The sequence below is a fragment of the Polyodon spathula genome, chromosome 18 (assembly GCF_017654505.1).
Source record: "Polyodon spathula isolate WHYD16114869_AA chromosome 18, ASM1765450v1, whole genome shotgun sequence".
NCBI classification, from domain to species: Eukaryota; Metazoa; Chordata; class Actinopteri; order Acipenseriformes; family Polyodontidae; genus Polyodon; species Polyodon spathula.
In genome coordinates this window covers 19,346,474-19,367,121 of record NC_054551.1, presented here as the reverse complement: position 1 = coordinate 19,367,121, position 20,648 = coordinate 19,346,474, and the positions used below count along the sequence as shown (strand labels likewise).

Sequence of the window (20,648 nt, the reverse complement as noted above, 5' to 3'; positions counted from 1 at the left end):
TGTTCATTTTCATCCCACATGAAGATCCATTTTTATTTTCTGGCAAACCTGATATTACTGGGAATATAAAGACTATTAATTTAGATTGGTGTAACTCTAGATTTCCACAAGATGGTGCTATATGCATTTCATTAATTTACCAATAGTTGGTCTATAATTGTCTAGCATTACAGTTTGTTCAGCAGCACAGTGTATTTAAATATTGTTTATATGTTTATAACTTTATTTATATGTCAGTAGCTTTACTGTTTATATGTCAGTAGCTGAAACTAATTATAAATAATAAATTGGAATGGGATTTTAGCACACTCTGGGGCCAATGTAAAGATACGTGCAAAGTGATTTGCAGCTGCAAAGCACCCATATTGCTGCCAAAAACCATGTTTAGTTGGCGTAAAGTGGGACTTTAGCGGTCACTAAAAACGCACAGTATGTAGGAATGGTTTTCAACTGGCATTTGGCACCCGGTATCAAATTAGCGCTTTGCCATCATTAATGATATTGAAATGTATTCAAATGAAGAAATGAACATGGGATTGGGTGGGAATCTGGAATACTAAGAGGCGAAAATGTTGTAATGAGAGGTAAGGATTTTGCTTTGCACTTGGGCAATTGCTGACCTTCCAAAATCGTTGCACCTCCTCTGACAAGGTGCAAACCATTGTAGAAGCGAGAATTTAAAAGATGTATAAAACCACACACTTTCAAGACCTGTCATTGGCCTCAGGATGGCTGCTGTGGTTCTCTTCTTGAATCAGCAATGCTTGGCTCTTGTTGAGGACAGGAAGAAAAACCTTTGGAGGAGGGCCAGATGGAGAATACCCTGCATATTCAAACCTAGGGTCACTTTGTTTGGGACGGATTATCCTCTCCGCTTCCCTCTCCAGCGATGTCAGCTGTGATGTGGATGGCGGCCCTCCTCCTATTCCTGCTGCATGTCTGTACTACGTTGTGAGTTTCACTTTTGTTTGCTGCAGCAGGTCCTGCCACCTTTTCATCACCTCTCTCGGATCTCTGTACTAACTCACCTCACCTCTGGGCTGTAAGTGCAGCCGCTAAATACCCCGATGCACAGGCAGCTTTCATTGCGACCCTCGTTATCATGATTGCAGCTCATTATTTGTGCGTGTTGAGTAATTTGCATTGCTTTTAAGCTTACATAGGCCGCAGTGCAAAATAATTGCCTTGCTACCAGGCAATTTGGGTAGTGCAGCCCCAATTGTTTGCACGGCGCCTATCCTTACATCAGCCCCTATATCATCAAAAGAAAACAAACTATATAAATTATAATAAAGCAAGACAAACTGCTTGCAGTCATTTTCTCACAACCTCATAACATATCCCAGGCCAGCACAGTCTTCATAGTTTCAGCCTGTCAAGAGTATTTGTTATATTTAAAATTTTACAGCCAGTCATGTATGCACACCTTCATATTTTGTAATTGAATTATTCCATGCATTTAATTGTATCCGGATTGAATAGTAGCCACAAGAATCATGTCAAAATGAGGGTATTATTACAGTAGGTAACAAATGCAGTCTTCCATAATTGACAGTGTAGCTCAAATCACAGTTGAAAACATTGTATTTTGATATTTAAAGAGTTCCAACATATGGATGCCCTCTTCTGTTTTGTGTCTGTAGCTAATTGCATGTTTCAGTTCAGAACATTTAGGTGAACTGTTACACTCCTGTGTATTCATTATTATGCACTGAATACAACTTTGTTTTAAGCAGTATGACCTCATCTCAGTTTTCCCACAAACATACAATAAGGCAAAGCAGGTACTTTTCTTGTCATGCATTAAATGTTAAATAAATGTATATCTGTTTGTAGTCTCGTGAGCAATGTTTTTGTTGTTCTCACGTGTATGTATAATTGTCTCTTAGGACTTTTTACGGGTGGGATACAAGATCCTTTAAAAGATGTCAGATAAGCCTAATAAGAAGAACACTCCTGGAAAAGATGCCACAAAGAGACGTAAAAGTGCAACCAGCACAACCAGCTCTCAAAAAAGTTTCAAGGGAAAAACTAAGACAACAGCAGGTATGAACAGAAATATCAATTTGGTTCTGTATTCAATGTGTCCAGTCATCTAAACTTTACATACAGTTCAGTGAATAGCTTAGACCACCCTGTTGTCCTTGCTGTAAAGTGATTTCTTGCCATGTAAATGTTTAAAGCTCATATTAGTTATGCGTCACCATCCTGGCTCGGGTACCATCTTTCTACGCAAGGCCACAGAGTCAAAGACCTTTAACCGTACTGCAGGAGCTGTGTGAGAGCCTATGTGTGCCTGGGAAGTTCTTCAGACATTCAAGCGAAGGTCACATTTCTTTAGACTGAGGACTGTTAAAATATTTCTTTACAAATGGATTTGCTGCAGTAGAGTTGCTGATGCTGTTTTTGACCTACACTGAAATATTCTGCCCCCCACATTTTTTTTAAATTATGTTTATTTGTTTAAGTGTTTATTTTGTTAACTAAACAGCAATGTTTCAAAGGCGGGGAGGGTTATATCAATAGGAAATACTAGCAAAGATATTTCTTGAAATATTGAGATGTTCGTTTTTGTTTGGACTTTTTAGCTAAAAAAGAAGACACACCAACTACACCAACTGGGAGTGCTACAGAGTCAGGTAAAAATGATCAGCCTACTTTATTTTCTTATACTGTAGTTCCTAATAAAGTGTTAATGAGTCGTATGGCCATACAAATATTCTGATTCTGAGTTACCATCATGTACTGTGTATATAGTGGCTATATATAAGGTCTACAATTGCAGAGTTAAATCTGATCTGATCCCTTTAACAACCACTTGAGGTTAATATGAACTATTTGTTTTTATGGTTTTTGTTCAATATAAGTGGCGTTTTGTTCCACTAGATTTTTTTAGGGTGCTCATTACCTGGGACTGTTTGGTTTAACCAATAAGGTTTCAGGTTTTCAGAATGACACATGACTGTCCAGATCTAGAACACACACACACACACACACACACACACACACACACACACACACACGCACACAATCGTACACAGCTTCAGTGATTTAGAACACATACTGTATGACAGTTTTTCTGTTAAGAGCAAGCCAAGTGTTCCAGGAAAAGGGTATATTTCAGTCTCCCTTGTCAGAACATGTCAGGTCTTCACGGCAATCTATGTCAACGCATTGACTAAAGCGTACATAGAATACTTTTCTTATGTACAGCTAAAAAAAAAACAACATTGCATTATTAATTTCTAATTGTCAGTGATTAAAAAGGTGTTGGCCCTGTCTATGAAAACATACCTTTGAGTGTGATGTTGTGATATGTAATGCTGTCCACTGAGGGCTAAATTGAGACCACTAAAGCCGTTTATCACGTAACCTAATCCAGATTGTAGCCCAGTACAGATTAACCCACTGCCATTTCTGTCTGAATAATGTAAAGACTGAGACCTTGTCCAGGTCAGTGTCCAGAAAAGCATTTAAAGTGTGATCATCTGTTTCCGAATGGATAAGGGGGCCACACTCTGAATTTTTACTTGCCAAACTGGCTCTTGGCAAGTAAGAATTTGACATTTCACAATGGCACTGCATGGAGATTTAGAGTGTGCTGTGAACTGTGAGCACTGGCAAGAGTCCTATATTGTCATAGTGTGTGTATACTGTCTAACTGTGTATTATTATGCACCATACAGGCATGTACTGAGTTTAAAAAGAAAAAGACCACAAGATGTATGTGCTGTTTATGTGAATATTTGTAGGCATTTTATCTCTAATTATTCTGTTTCATTTGTATTTATTTTTTCTGGTGTATTTTCCAGTTTAAACCTTTAATATGGGAAATCTAAATTGTTACCACGTGTGCGAAACAAATGTGCTAACCACCCTATGGGTTTCTGCCAGTCTGCAGAAAGATTTTTTGTTCTGAAACTGTATGTCTGCTTATCCCCATGAAATCCTGTAAATAATGAATAACCTAAAAATGCATTTTAATACAGGCTATAATTGCTAGCAGCACAATGGACCGTGTGAAACCCTCTGCCTTAATTATGGGTTTTCACTGAAAGAATCTTATAATCATCACAAAGGCTTTTAAGCACATCATTCCCAGGCATTTAAGCACATAACTTGAATACTTGTTTAAGTTTAACCACATTTTTTGTTGTTTTAATATTACATTTGTGAGGGTATAAAATTTAGTTTTTTTTACTGTCTATGCAAATTACAGAAATAAATGTTATACTAGTACAGTGAAAACTGCTTATATTGACAGAGGTCTAAATGTTTAGACAGGTGGTCTTATGTATATGGAAATTAAGATGGATGGTCCTTCTGTACAGGTGTGCTGGCTTGACTGTACCTATTATACAAAGAAGCATATTGCAGGTATGCTACCTGTTTACTATAGGACATCTGCATATGGGAAATCAACCTGTTTGTCAAACTTCCATTTAATTTAAAATGAAAACCACTGTTTTTATGATAAGTAGTAATTCCTGAGTTCATGTGATTTACAATAAGTTATTGTAAATGCACAAGAAGACATATCAAGTGAGACACCTCCACACCACATATTCATGTATATACCAGTGCTTTGTTTTGTGATTGCCACTGAGCTTATTTTGATGTAACTTATGAAGAATGTTTCCCCTCAGCCAGCAGTAAAAAGAGAAAGCACCATCATTCCCATATACAGACATAAAAAGGAAAGACTTATTGATACATTGTGATGGCATGAAGCATGAACACTCCAGTAAACACAAATCATCACTCCTAGTATTAGCCTGCGTAACTATGAGCACCCACTAGAAAATCCCTTTTAATAAAGTAATAATGTATGCTAATGTGTACTGGCTGTCTACTTGGTTGACTTGGATTCTCTTCATGGCAGAAGCCATTTCAAATGCTATAGTGTTTGCTTTGAAAAATCCTACTTACCACACTTACCACTTCCACTGTCTGGTTCTTTTCCTTGGCAAGAACATGAGATTCACCATATTCTACTTTTAGTGGTACTGTAGCAGTTAGTGAATGAAAGTTGGATCCACAAGAGTAGCTACTGAAGTCATTTCTCAGAAATGTTTCTGCAGATTGTGGACATCCTTTTCTTTCAGGCAATGTTTTGATTTAATATAATGGAAGATTTGGGTAGTTTAGAATATATTTTCTATGTATTTAACCATTTAAAAACAAACATATCCAAATTGCTGGTACCTCAGTATCAGAAATGTATACAGATCGTATACAACATTTCGACTAGAAGTTTATTAATGCGCTCAGTGTTGAAGACACCGAGAAAGACTTTATTTTAAAATTAGTATATTTAAACATGCTGTTACTGTACATTGAGCAGTATTTGACACTCTCTTTATGGAATAGTTATCTCTTGGACATTAATTTGTGTGACAGGTCTGTCAGTGGATCATTTCAAGCAGTTTTTAGAATAACAAAATACATTTAAAGTAAACGTAGTAAATGACATGGCTATATCAAGTTGCATAGTGGCTTGTGAAGCAAATGCCACTACTCAAACAGTTTGCTTTCTGGTTCTTCACAAAGCTGTCATAACGCTGTAGGCACAAGAGACTAAGCCCGAAGGTAAGCCTTTACAGATGTGAGGAGTATATTGCAATATATATGCTAAATAAGATGCCGTTCTTGGTTTCAGTGGAGAGAATCCTGAGCTTTTAGATGACGTATATTATTGCAGCCCTCGGGAAACCCCAAGTATTGTAGAACCTTCATTATTAGTGTCATTTTTAAGCAAATTGTCAGTCATTTGAAAATGTGCCTCGTTGTATGTAGGTCATCTTCTTGTTTTCTTACTAGCATTTTTTGATTGATGTCCTGACCTGTCCCACTGCCTTGCTTTGTGAATGAGGAGAGTAGAATCTACTTTACTGAACCATTTACTCAATTTGTAGTCATACCACAAATTTTACTTCATACAATGAAATCCAGCTTTCTCGCGGTGAAGGGCTAGTACTCCGTAGTGCGTAATGGTATTTCTTGATTTGGATTTAGTATGTGAAACTACTATCCGATAAGGATTATGGTACCAGCATGAATCACATGCAAGTGATAAAATGAATCCTGGGGATAATTTGAGGTGTCTGTAAAGAAAACTGGTGTAAACTGTTTCTGTAAAATAAAGCAGAAATTAAAAACGCATGGCTTCGGCTATTCATATTTCTTTAACTCCCAGCTATTGCAGTCTGTCTGCAGATTTGTTATTCTTTCAAGCAAATATTTCAAGGTACTAGTCATTCACTGGCTAGCGTAATGTTTCTTGGAAAATATTTTAAGTGTACTTCTAGATATTACTTTTCCCACTAGTTAAGCAGTTTTGAAAGAATGACTCGCTGGAGATATTTATTTTTAACTTGCATCTTTTCCAATTTGCACTAAATAAAGTGCAATAGAGCTGGTGACAAGTGAATCTATGTGAATTGTATCACAGCCTGAATTGGAATTGAATGTAAGTTTCTAACTTCAGTTCAGGAGGAAGGACCACCCCCTCCCACATACACACAACACAATATTAATTGTCACTTTGTGCAACCGATTAATTTTCAAAAAAGTGTTCATTAAGGTAAACGTTACCAGATGATTTAAAGTGATTCTCTGTTAAGCTTTTCATCCATTTATGGAATGTTAACTGGGGTACAATTAGACAACTCAGCCATGTAAATAGCATTTAAAATGAATATATTATCATGTATTTCCTTAAAATGGAAAGGTGGCCCCACACAAGTTATTGAATCTAAAGTTGGTGTCTGGGTTCAGTGCCCTTTCTGGATGCTTTGAAGAGGCCACCAGTGGAATGTGAACTGTAATTGCAAATAGTGGTGTTTACATTAGCAAGACTGTATAGGAAGACTTTATCTTTTCATTTACAGTGTTTTCTTTAAAATACTTCTACATACTCCAAATTGAAGTATACTGTACATAAAGGGGGTTGGTTTATTAAATTGCTAGTGCATGCATAGGAAAAAATTCTGAAACATTGGTTAACACTCCTTTAAATGCCTTTAAAACAAAAAAAAAAAAGACAGTGGACCTCTTATGAAACCAAAACGAAGCGTTTGTAGTGAACAATATGTGTCTTGGCACCAATTTGACCTAAATCTCTATTCTAGTTAATACATAAAGGATTAAGGAAATTGAGGTTTTACACGTCTGACTGTTTAAAGAGTTTCTGCTGTTAAATGTGTTTCTTAATGTACAATAGTAATCTTAACCTCATCAAGTATTATGGGATTTCAGCCCTTTCACCTCAACTGCAAAACCACGTGTCACAGGGGTAAGCTGAGGACGACGTGCTGATCAGACTGTCCACACTGTCTCAAATGTCTCTTCAAGGTCCACCTGAAGATATCTTCCCACTGGTTCTTACCTCCAAGACCCAAGAACTGTTTCAGTGCCGGGCAGATGAAGATCTCACACAGGACAACCTCCACAAAATCATCAAGAAGGAAGAGATCCTGAATGATATGAAGATGAGGGCTGCTGTCTCTGATTTCTACCCGGTCAAGCAGATGGTTATGGTGGGTATAATCTTTCATTAAACCACATGAAACACATATGACAGGGCTCTTCTCTGACAACCTTTTGGTAATTTTTTTCTTCTATTTTTCTCCTGTTTTACGATTGGATAAAATTAACCCCTGAAACATATAGAACACGCAATTCTGTAGTGAGGTTTTAATCATGTTTTCAAGTATGTAACCACATTGGTAAACTACAATACAAAATGTTTTACTTTCTATAATTGCCTAATTGAATAATTCATGCATAGGAAATTGACGTAAATATGAAATTACAAATGCAGTAATGAGGGATCTGAAAATGTTACATGTTTTTCTATTTGACCTTGTTGTTTTTTATAAGGAAGTTCATTTTTTCTTAAGATTAAAGGCTTTCAATTTAACTGACGCACTTCTTTTCTACAGGTGTTCACTTACAGATACATTTTTGTTGCACAGACTACAGCAGTCTTTCTCATTTGATGTATTTAATGTACTCACTGCTGTACCTTGTGTTTCATACAGAACTACCCAGGGGAGGAGCTGTTATTGGTGTTTGATAGAGACTTTAAATATGGACAGAGTTTCTACCTTGTAGGAACAGAAGACACAAAGGAAAGAATTTTACACGTAAGGCAATTTGTTGCTCTTCATAGTGTTTACGGGAAAAAGTTGTTTATATTCCCCTTGTTCAAAACTTTAATGGTCTAGACTTTATTTTGGAAACCTGTTTGTGAAAACACCTGCTGTGATGTTCAATTTTTTTAAAAAAGATGTTAAACTTTTATCTATTTAACAATAAACACATGCAGTGCATTATTAAATTAAATAAAAGCAGGGGATTCTGAGTGAAGGTGATCCCAGTAAAGGTGCTCCACATGGAATACAGGATGCGCCCTATAGCCCGGACATTGCCAGTTCGAGTCCAGGCTATTCCACTGCCGACCATGGACGGGAGCTCCTCAATCTTTACCGAGTGGCTAACAATTGGTCGAGTGCGCCTGGGGGGTGGGGTGGGGGGGTGGGGGGGGGGGGGGGGGGGGGGGGGGGCTTAGGTCAGCCAGGGTGTCCTTAGCTCACCGCACACCAGTGACCCCTGTAGTCTGGCCTGGTGCCTACGGGCTTGTCTGTAAGCTACCCAGAGCTGCGTTGTTCTCCGACGCTGTAGCTCTGAGGTGGCTGCATGGTGTGTCTGCAGTTTGAAAAGAAGCAGTCGGCTGACGACACGGAGGACAGCGTGTGTTCGTCTTCGCCGCTCCCATGTCAGCGTGGGGGTGGTAGCGGTGAGCTGAGTCTAAAAATAATTGGATATTCTAAATTGGGAGAAAATACCCAAAATAATTGGTAACTACTAAATTTATAAATAAATAAACGCTTGTACGTAGAATTTAGTTTTAAAGTACTTTATTTTGCTAGGCTCTGACTTTTATAAGAGGATCTAGTTGCTCCAATGCATTTTTAGGCGGGAACAAAAATTACGTGTTGCGTACATTGCAATATTCAGTGCACAACAGGTTTCTCTGTAAGATCCTAAAGGCTAAACATTTCTAAAATTGCTTTTTTTTTTTTTATATAAAGTTCTGTTCTATGCATTTTCATGTGGCAAATGATTTTCCTGTTTAACTCCTTTATGCAATTACAACATTTGTCCACCTGGTGGTATTGTGTGTATGATTTAAATCTAATTCAAAGAAGCATCAGGGGTTTGGCCAGTGTTAAACATCTCTTTTTTCTTTTGTGTATCCACAATAATGATTGATCTAAATAAAAGGTGGGTGTGAGCTGAAGGAAATAAGTGTTTACCTGCTGTGTTGTTCTAACTTGTCCTATAGCCTTGTTAAACTGTACTCTGTGTGATTGATATAACGCAGCCCCCGGAACCATCAGAGGAAGAGGGAGTTGAGGAAGAAGATTTGCTGGAACCATTTTTATACAAAACACCAGAACCCAAACCATGGGAGTCTCTGGGAAGCAGTCTCGAGATTGAAGAGGAATCGGTGAAAGACTCCAGATGCAAGGTGACTGGAATATCACAAGTGAAACTGTTAACTGAGATGAAAGCTAATTGAAAGATTCCTTTTTGCTCATTTGGAATGTAGTGAACCATAGAAACATAAATAAAATATCTTTTAATATAATTGGGTATAATAAGAACTGTATGATCTACATGCACAACATGTGCATTTTGAGTTTTAAGAGAGATTTCATTTATCACTCGCGAGGATGCATATGTTGCACCTACATTTTTTACATAGTGCGGCAAGAAGGTCTGTGGCATGGATGTAACTTGTTTCTAGAGCAACTGAAAGATATGCCAATTTTAAAGCAGAAGATCGTCTCTCAGAATATCTGTTTCTCTGTGTAACATTTTCAAATTAAACCACCTTGCAGCACAGATATAAGATTTCCCGAAAACGTAGAGAATTTGGGGCTCCGGTGAAGTTTACTGATCGCAATGCTTCAGTGGTGCGTGATGGCTACATAGAATGTACCCCCTACCCAGACAAAAGCTTCAGTGTTACAAAAATGGAGATGGACACTGGTATACAGGCTGTTCCACAGCTGCAGGAGACCAGCACACAGACAAAATGGTATGTAGGAAAACAACATGTGTTCAAAAAGGCACTGCCATTTAAAGACCAAGTTGCCATGGTTTTTGAGGTTGTCTGGATGTAGCAATATAACCTGTTAAACTATAACCTGATAAACTCCCTCTTACATTTTTCTATGCAGGACTTGTTAAACCATCCATTAAAACGGTTTGTTTGTTTGATTTTTGCTTTTCTAAAAAGACGATACTGTTTCAACCACCCACTGTGACAAGCCAGTACTGCACAAGGGTTCATTGCATTCTGTATGCCTCCATCATCTTGCAGGAAATACCCACGGAATGCTTGCACCCAGTATGTGCCCAGGGAATTCACGGATGAAGAAAAAGAAAACTTCATGAATTCTCAAAGCCTTAAAGATTTCATTAACTCTGTAGCTTTAAGGTAACAGTTGAACTCTTAAGCAACTTATATTCTGTAATTAATAACTGTGGGTTTCCACAGTGATACTATTAAGGAATAGTATTGCTTTGGATTACATGATTTTCCCAGCTTCTATGGGTTAAGGCAAAACCAACTAAATAGAAAGGTCACAGTTATTAACTGTGGTCTTTGCCAGTTAATAGTAACAGGTTTAATACGATGTCATAGTACATCTCCCGCAGCCAGACTGCTACATGTCATGCATGGTCAATTCAGAGATGTGGACACAGAATTGTGAATTTAATTAATGAATAATTGATGGAAAATGCAACATGAGCCAACCACAATGATACAACAATTTACAGTTTTCTGCAATATCAAAGCGACTAACATAAAGCCACTTGATATTTGCTCAGTCTAGCGCTGACCTTACACTGTGCTATACATGTTGCAAACCAAAGATTTTTGTACTTACTAAGTTCCCCTTATCTCTACATTAGAAATTATACATAAATCTAATATATATTATATATATTATATAGATTATATATATATATATATATATATATATATATATATATATATATATATATATAAAGGAAAAATTATAGATCTCTCCAATAAATTTTATTTAAAGCCAATGTCATAAAGCTGCATAAAACCATACTGTGCAATATTTAAAGCATCATACTTCCCATAACCAATAAATATCAAACTTTATGCCTTTCTGTTTGCCAAACAGATTTGAAATAGCTGTCCAGCAGAATGAAATAATGGATGCATTCTTTGATGACTGGAAAGCTCTGGGGGAGGATGAGAGCACATTTGGTGGAAAGACAGACACTCATCTGAAAGAGTACCAGTCCTTCACAGACCTGTATTACAGCAAAGACAAGGCAGTCAGCTGTATTAACTGGCACCCAACTATCTATGGTATTGCATGAGGTAGCAGCTAACATAATCAGGAGTAGAACTGCAGAATTGCAGACCCACCAACTACTTGCCCACTGAACATTAGGTCATGTTAAAACATGGACCACGTTGTGAATTGGTAATAATGTGTCTATTTAGTTTTACAAATAATAGATTGTTAAAATGTTATTCATTACTGACACATTACTGCACAGGACATCAAGTTTATATTATTACATTATCCTATCTACCAATATGCACATAAACACAATATAAGCACTGTTTGTATTTTGTTTGATGCAGGTTACAAATGTCTGTGTTCCTTTTTAGTACCTGACAGTAATGCGATGGGTTTTCTATTGTATTTCTGTACTCCAGGCATAATAGCTGTTGCTGTATCAGAAAGACTTTCCTTTGAAGACAGGATTAATCTCTCTGCTAAGCTAGTCTTGACCCCTTCGCTGATTCTCATCTGGAGCTTTTCTGATCCCATACATCCTCAGGTATGGTATTCAGTTTTCTGATTTAAAACAGTTTAGACATTATCTGCCACTGACAGATGTACAGACTCTGTACATGCATTTTATATGGGGCCTGGTAACAGAGGGCTGCTGGGAAGCTTGTTATTGATGTATAAAACTAAATAAGATTAATATTGGGCCCTGTGGTTCACAGTAAATGTGTCTTTTGGCTTGACGACAGACTTTGGGCCCTTCATGACATGTGTTTATCTAAACTGTATCATGTCGTGTTACCACAGGATTTGCAATCCCAATAAAAGTGAATGGCAGAGAGGTTCCCGTCAATTTTAGCAATGCATTCTTTAAAACCTTCATGCTAACCGCCTATATTCTACTCTGCAGTTGCTGATGGAATGTCCCGATGATATCTGCTGCTTTGAGTTCTGTCCTAGTGATCCGAATATCATTGTTGGTGGCTGCATTAATGGACAGGTGCTGATTTTCCCTTTCAATATATTATTTCAACTTTGATGTAGCTATATTGTGAGAAGTGTGTGTGTGTGTGTGTGTGTGTATATATATATATATATATATATATATATATATATATTTGCAAAATAAACGTAACGAACGACAGGAAAATTTACGTCAATGGAAATGTCTTTACTGTACATATAATGGTTAGAGATGCTTCCATTGTTACTTTGAAAAATAAGATTTCCAATAAAGGTTTAAGATCAAGTTACCATCAAATGGTGCCTAAAGAAGATGCTGCTACGATTTATTGAACTATTTAAAAGTAAATATTTATATATATAATATATATATATCTATACTATCTATATTATCTATATCATAATAATCGTAATAGGATCATTGAACTCACGTTGTTCAAGTTGCTGTAAAAAAATTAGACCCACGACACAGAAATGGATTTTTACGGCGCTGACGCACACTTTTAATGAACACAAATGAAAAGAAAACAAACAGAAACAAACACCTAACTCCCTTTGGAGCACTAACTAAACAGATACTGGTCCCTCACTGACCACAGGACGGCTAAGCCGTTTACCTGTCACACAACTCAAACTTACGTTCCACACAACCTTCCTGGTATGACTGCTCTCACTCACACACAGTCGGGCTCTTTTCTCAGCAGCCCCTAGCAGTCTGGCTGCTTCTCTTAAATACCCTGCACCTGGCTCTAATTTGCAATTACCACCAGGTGCAGGGGATTAACTAAACAATAAAACAATTAACACAATTAAAACCCATTAGCCCGTTCACCCAAAAGTGCATATTCACATGTTTTAGCAGATCCCTCCTATCTATACTATATATATAATATATATATATATATATATATATATATATATATATATATATATATATATATATTGTAATTCCTGAATAATTCTAAAATTATACTGTAGCTTTTTGTTCCTCCAGGAAATTGATTGTAAACACAAACTACAAAATTAAAGATGTTTAAATCCAACGAAAATGTTATACTTTATAATTTTTCTTTTTTTAAGGTTGTCTTATGGGACATTTCCGCATATGCAGAGCGTTTACAAAGCACAAGGACTGGAGGAGCAAAGCACACTCCTGCTGCCGTAAATGCATTAGTAAGTACCTGATAAATCATTCAATTAAAAAAGCAAATGTGTGCAAGCACAAGGAATGGAGAATTGAATTACAGCTAGGCACACATGGACAACATCTGTGCCACATGTCAACACAACTGAGTATACACTGGGTATGTTTTCTGTTCAGTTTACACTGATCACCTGCCTTTTAAATAAGCACCTTAAAATAGATAAACACACCACATCACTGTTTTCTACAGCACACAGAACACATCTGATCTCTTTTCTCTTCACTGGGCTAGATTGTAAATTCAGTGTTTGCCAATGACAGCAGCCATAGCCATAAAACCAATAGAACATCCATGTAGTTTACTTACATTTTACATTTGCTTTTAATTTTGTATATTACGTAAGTACCCCACAAGATATCTGTTAGCAGATACTATATCTGGTTGCAATACTTTTTAATCTTCAATCTGTGGTGTTACGTAACAACTACATGTGATCTGTGAGGTTTGACAGTTTCATTTTCAACACTAACTAGCCAGAGATGCAGTTTATTAGTATTGAATATAAGTAAGGCTGTGATTTTGTCACAGAGGTCATGGAGGTCACGGAAATCACGAATTTGACCAAAGTCTGTGAAATCTTGGAAATGGATACAAAAATACATTTGATTAGGCGCTTCCTTTATTTCCTTTTAAAAATGCAGTATGTCAAGCACTGAAAATACAAACCTGCAAGTATCTGTAAATTGTTTGGTTTTGTATGCACGTAGCATTTATGTATAACTATAGGTCAGCAAATGAGATACAGTGGCTCTCAAAAGTATTCACCCCCTTGGACTTTTCCACATTTTATTGTGTTACAACATGGAATCAAAACGGATTTAATTAGGAGTTTTTGCCACTGATCAACACAAAAAAAGTCCATAATGTCAAAGTGAAAAATAAAATCTAAATTAATTACAAATATAAAACAGAAAATAATTGATTGCATAAGAATTCACCCCCTTTGCTATGACACACCTAAATAATCTCTAGTAAAACCAATTGTCTTTAGAAGTCACATAATTAGTTGAAGAGTCCACCTGTGTGCAGTTAAGGTATTTCACCTGATTTCAGGTTAAATACATCTGTCTCTGGGAGGTGCCACTGTTGGTTAGTACATTTCCTAACAAAAACTATATCATTCAAAGCAAATCCGGAATAAGGTTCTTCAAAAGCACCAATCAGGGGTAGGATATAGGAACATTTCCAAGGCATTCAATATCCCCTAGAGTACAGTAAGTTCATTATTAAGAAATGGAGAGAACATGGCACAACTGTAAGTCTGTCTAGAACAGGCCGTCCTCAAAAACTGAGTATCCGGGCGAAAAGGACACTAGTCAGGGAGGCCACCAAGAGGCCTATGGCAACTCTAAAGGAGTTACAGTTTTCCAAGGCTGAGCTCGGAGACACTGTGCATACGGCAACAATAGCTTCACAAATTGGCCTTTATGGGAGAGTGGCAAAAAGAAAGCCAGTGTTGAAAAAAACTCACATCAAATCTCACCTAGAGTTTGCCAGAAGGCATGTGGGAGACTCTGAGACCAAGTGGAAGAAGATTCTATGGTCTGATGAGACCAAAATAGAGCTTTTTGGCCTCAACGCTAAGCGCCATGTTTGGCGCAAGCCTAACACCGCACATCATCCTGAGAACACCATCCCTACGATGAAGCATGGTGGTGGCAGCATCATGCTATGGGTATGATTCTCTGCGTCAGGGCCTGGAAAGCTTGTGAAGATAGAAGGCAAAATGGATGCAGCAAAGTACAGAGAAATCCTGAAGGAAAACCTGCTGAAGTCTTCAAGAGACCTGGGACTTGGGAGAAGATTCATCTTCTAGCAGGACAATGACCCCAAATATACAGCCAAAGCCATACTGGAGTGGCTTAAAAACAAAAAGGTCAGTGTCCTGGAGTGGCCCAGTCAAAGCCCAAACCTCAGTCCAATTGAGAATATGTGGAAAGAGTTGAAAATTGCTGTTCACCAAAGGTTCCCATCCAACTTGAGCAATTTTGCAAAGAAGAATTGGCAAAAATTGCAGTGTCCAGATATGCAAAGCTGGTGGAGACTTATCCAAATAGACTCATGGCTGTAATTGCTGCCAAAGGTGCCTTTACCAAATATTGACTCAAGGGGGTAAATAATTATGCAATCAATTATTTTCTGTTTTGTATTTGTAATTAATTTAGAACAATTTGCAGATTTTATTTTTCACTTGGACTTTATGGACTTTTTTGTGTTGATCAGTGGCAAAAACTCCTAATTAAATCCATTTTGATTCCATGTTGTAACACAATAACATTTGGAAAAGGGGGGTGAATACTTTTGAGAGCCACTGTAGCTGAGCGAGCAAGCATGTAAATGGGTGACAGCTAAAATACAAGAAAATTGTGAGTGATCTGTTTTCTGTAAGGACAGAAGAACAAATGCATCAGACAACAGAAGTTTACCGACTTATAGAGGCTTTCTTTGCAACATGCTGTTTCAGAATCGTGGAAAACTCCGAAGTCTGGTTCATACTTCTGTTGCAGATGATACATCAGACGCAGACAGCTATAAAAGCTGAACAGCTACACTATTGAATACATTGACATTTAAGTAGATGTGCTGAGTTTGTACCTCTTATACTAGAGGCTTATCAAAAGCGACGTCGTTGGTACATCCGTCCTCTCAACCAACAAAGAATCTGAAAACAGAGAATTGCAAACATTAACTAGAACTGCCAGGCAGTTTTACAGCTTCTAAGCGCAGTACCAGTTGGAAATTTTGGCAAGCTGTAGCACTGCAGCACAAGTGTCAGCAACAGATCAGTTTTATGGAGTTGTTTCAGTTAAAAATACTGCATTAGTTCATTATCTCACAATGCTTTGTAACTTTAAACACTATAGTAACCATGACTTTATCTACACATTGTAAGGAGTTATAAGCTAAATTTACATTTGACCAAAGATTTTGAAAGGTTTTTCAAGAAATGTGTCAGGTGGCCATATTGGTTTATGCACAAACACCATTTCTAAAAAAGTCAATTGTATTGACACAGGGATGACTTTGGAGTTAATCAAATAAACAAATTTTCACCTGAAGCGGTTTTAAATTGAAGAAGAAAATGTAGGTCTGGCAGCCATCTTGTTTTGCAAAAGAACACAATTTTTACATATTTGAATTCCATTGTCCCCAGGATGATGCATACCAAGTTCAGAGTTAGTTGGTTAGATGGTTTCCAAACAAAAGCAGTTTGATGTTTGGGGTGCATTTCAGTGAATTTGCTGGCAACCATTTTGTATCGCTGCAACTTATGACTTGAATCAGGTTTGGTTGTTGATGACTGTGCAATGTTTCAGATCAATCAGTTCACCGGTTTTCAAGAAGAAGATTTAGAAAATATTTTTTTAAGAAATGCATCAGGCGGCCATCTTGGTTTACACACAAACACCGTTTTTGAAAAAGTCATTTATATCGACATTGGGATGATGCTTGTTTTAAATTTAAGAGTGAAACATAGGTCTGGCCACCATCTTGTTTTACGAAAGAACACCGTTTTGCCATATTTTAATTCCACTGTCCCCAAGATGATGGCGTCTGAACTTTATACAGAATGATACCTGCCAAGTTTCATGTTGATTGGTTACACCGTGTGTGAACAGGAAGTTTAAAGTTTTGGGAGGAAAAATGGTAATAAAAAAATAAAAATAAAAATCTTTACAATTACAATAGGCTTCCCACACCAGCTTGGAAGCCTAATTAGAGAGATGTGGGTATGTGACAGTGAGAGATATTTGAGGTGTTTTGGAATAACAGGTGAAAGGTTTAACGATCTGTTAAGGCTGTACAGAAAAGACAGTACACAAGACTGTAGATGACGTAATTCTGACTTGTCGCATAGGGTCTGAGACCCTCGACTCTGACCAGAAATTATGTCGATTTGAAGTATGTACTGTAAGTTTTATACTCTAAAGTAACATTTAAACTGGTCAGTAATCAAAAGCAATAGTCTTTATATTGTTTTGGTGTACTATTTAAAAGCTCTTGTGTATGTTGATGTAGCAAAAACTACATTATTGGTGATCTTTCCATAAATTCTTGGTTTTGTGCCGCACCTCGCCTGGGAAATGCACAGAAAATGTGCCAAAATCTTAGCCTTAAATACAAACTCACAAGTGTGTGTTGTAGCCTTAAATGTAAATGTTGTTCAAGTAATGTCTGCTGATATGTATTTAAAATTAGTACTGTAGAAACATTTCCTTTCTTCTGCAAATACTTGTACGACACACATAATTATCTGTGAACAACCTGGTTTTGTTTTTTGTTCATACCATGTCTGTGTGTTGTAGATAATTCCAGTTACTAATGTAGGATAATCAGTCTGTTCCTGTAAAACAATAAATATTGTTAATAAAATAGAAAAACTAGAGGAACTTAATTACAGCACCATCAGTATTAAAACAATAAGAAGACTTGATCTCTGTACGCCCAGTGGGGATATTTGCCTGATTAGTTTTTAAATAGGATGTTGCAGCCTTTTTAAAAGAAGCCATTAGCAACAGGTGGCTGATAAAAGCAGACTCATCCCCTATATTATTTTGCATACCTTATAGGAGTCTGTAACACTTTTCAAAAGTTTACACAACTGCCAGGCTCCCGAGTGGCGCATCTAGTAAAAGCATTCTGCATGAGTGCAGGATGCGCCCTATAGCCTGGAAGTTGTCGGTTCAAGTCTGGTCTTTTCCACAGCTGACCATGGACAGGGGTTCCCAGGAGGCGCCGCCCAATTGGCTGAGCGTTGCCGGGGGGTGGGGGTGGGGTTCTAGGCTGGCCAGGGTGTCCTCAGCTCACCGCACACCAGTGACCTCGGTAGTCTGGCCGAACTCCTGCAGGTTTGCCTGTTAGCTGCCCTTGAGCTGCGTTGTCCTCCTACACTGTAGCTCCTGAGTGGCTGCATGGTGAATCCGCAGTGCGTAAAGAAGCGGTCGGCTGACGGCACACGCTTCGGAGGACAACGTGTGTTGGAAGAAAATAACCAAAAAATATTTGGCAACAACTAAATTAAAAAAAAGTTTACACAACTGCTGTCAGTCCAGACAATTCTTGTATATCATTTGTCAAAAACAGCAGAACATTGGCGGTTTCCAACACTTATTATCAGACAAAGTGGTAAAATGCCATGAATGAAGTAAACAAATTATAATATATGTAAGAAATAACCCATGACAGGGTGTACGGTAAGACAATTCTAATTTTAATTTTGTTTTAAATATGTTTCTGAAACCAGAGGGTAGTGGTGAGATGTATCTGTTGTGTCTAATTTAAACATCGCATACTCACTAGTCAGTTTTATAAGGCGATATTTAGTTTACTAAGTAGATGCCGCTGCGGCATATATATTACATGCTGAGAGAGACTTTCATGGTGATTTCTCGGATGGCTTTTGAATAGTTTTACTGCTCCTGCTTACCTCAGAGTTTTCTTTGTTCTGTTCTCTGATTAAATACCACAGTGTATTTGCCATTTTCTCCTTAATTCTTAGTGACAGAGATGAAAAAAAAAACATTGTTTGTTGTGTTATTTAAATGCTGTTTCAGTTGTATGTTGACATTTTTACCTACAGAAACATAGATAATTGTTGCTATTAAGGTGTAGTAATATTAATAGATCAGGTAAGTAAGTTGGTGTATGATGTCATGGCCATACGTTTAGACAATTCTTACCACGCGGTCATGTGATCTTGTTAAGCCAATCACAGCACTTAATTTATCCAAGCATTTTATATATATATATATATATATATATATATATATATATATATATATATATATATATATATATATATATATTATATAAAAATACGTGACGACTTTAAAGTGAAAGTACCAACACCCCACGTGAATTTCACTTCATGGTTTACGTGGGTGGCAACATACCAGTAAAGCCGTCTATTGTATTTCAGATTTAGGACTTTACTTGTATACATTTTAAACGTCCCTCGTGAGATGTAAATGCTCATTTACTGTACCTAAATGTGGTTAAAGACTAAAATGACATGGTGGAAAACACATATATGTTGTTTCTTCAGTACAGTTTGTGTGATGTGGGGCATCCTTACCACGCTGTTCATGTGCTGAGTGCTGGCATGGCTTTGGATGTCAACTACCAGAGCCCTCCCAGTCTGTTTATAGCCATTCCCTTCCTAAAATTATCCTCTAGACTTTCAATACTATCTCTGTACCATCATTAGGAGTATCCAATGCTATGATTTTGTTACCTTTATTCATGCAAAGTTCTTTGAAGTCTGGGCAGGAAGGAAGTGTTAACTAGTAAGTAATACAAAACCCTGAGAGATGTAACAGTGTGGTATTGAAACATTAATGAGATTAGTTTGTGCAAACGGAAAGAATCTGGAGACTCTGCTCTAAATCAGAAACAGAAAAACAAATGGTTTTGAAATGTTAGACATGAAATTGCCAGTCTTCAGTAATTCTGTATGTGTACCGTATAGCAAATTAATTATATAAATGGGCATTCTACATTGCCCAAATGGTTCTTAATATACAGTATTACTATTTTTGGAGATGCGGGTTTCTAATTATTTATCTAATATTTAATATTTAATATTTTATTATATCAAAAGAGAAACCCTTGGGAACTATATAAATAGATTAAATACTCCCAGGACAAAAGGCCGTCGTCAGTATGTCTATGTACAAATAATCATTAGTTATATATATATATATTAATATATATATATATATAAGATATCTATATATATATATATATATATATATATATATATATATATATAATAGATTTCATGGCTACATTTCGAATAGCATAGATTGGTGTTGATGTGTTTGTTGAACAAAACTGCTGCTGATGACCTTTGACCTCCTGGACTTTTACATATAGATTTAAAAGTACAAATGATTTAAAACTAATAATAAATCCAGAATCTTTTTACCAATCTACAAGGCAGATCGCCTCTTTTTGATGTAATCCAAATGCACATTAAATAGCATGCGTTTTAAAGGTGACCTTATATTGCTACCATGAACAAAACAAAAATGCTGACAAAATATTACCATTAGAAGGCCATTGTAAACTTGAAGTACATCCATTTGTCACAAGCCTACTGTTAGGCCTGCAGCTTGATGTAATG

General features: G+C 37.0%; 1 protein-coding gene across 1 annotated transcript in view; it reads left to right on the top strand.

Annotated features, from left to right (window-relative positions):
* The window catches only part of dnai3 (dynein axonemal intermediate chain 3), a 35,285-nt gene that overhangs the window by 2,780 nt on the left and 11,857 nt on the right, over positions 1-20,648 (top strand). The window contains exons 2-12 of the mRNA XM_041277487.1: positions 1,890-2,046; positions 2,589-2,639; positions 7,354-7,538; positions 8,043-8,147; positions 9,389-9,535; positions 9,909-10,108; positions 10,394-10,510; positions 11,232-11,422; positions 11,780-11,904; positions 12,265-12,354; positions 13,398-13,490. Coding sequence (XP_041133421.1) covers positions 1,926-2,046; positions 2,589-2,639; positions 7,354-7,538; positions 8,043-8,147; positions 9,389-9,535; positions 9,909-10,108; positions 10,394-10,510; positions 11,232-11,422; positions 11,780-11,904; positions 12,265-12,354; positions 13,398-13,490 — 1,425 coding nt within the window. The 5' untranslated portion in view covers positions 1,890-1,925. The remainder of the gene's footprint in view (positions 1-1,889; positions 2,047-2,588; positions 2,640-7,353; positions 7,539-8,042; positions 8,148-9,388; positions 9,536-9,908; positions 10,109-10,393; positions 10,511-11,231; positions 11,423-11,779; positions 11,905-12,264; positions 12,355-13,397; positions 13,491-20,648) is intronic.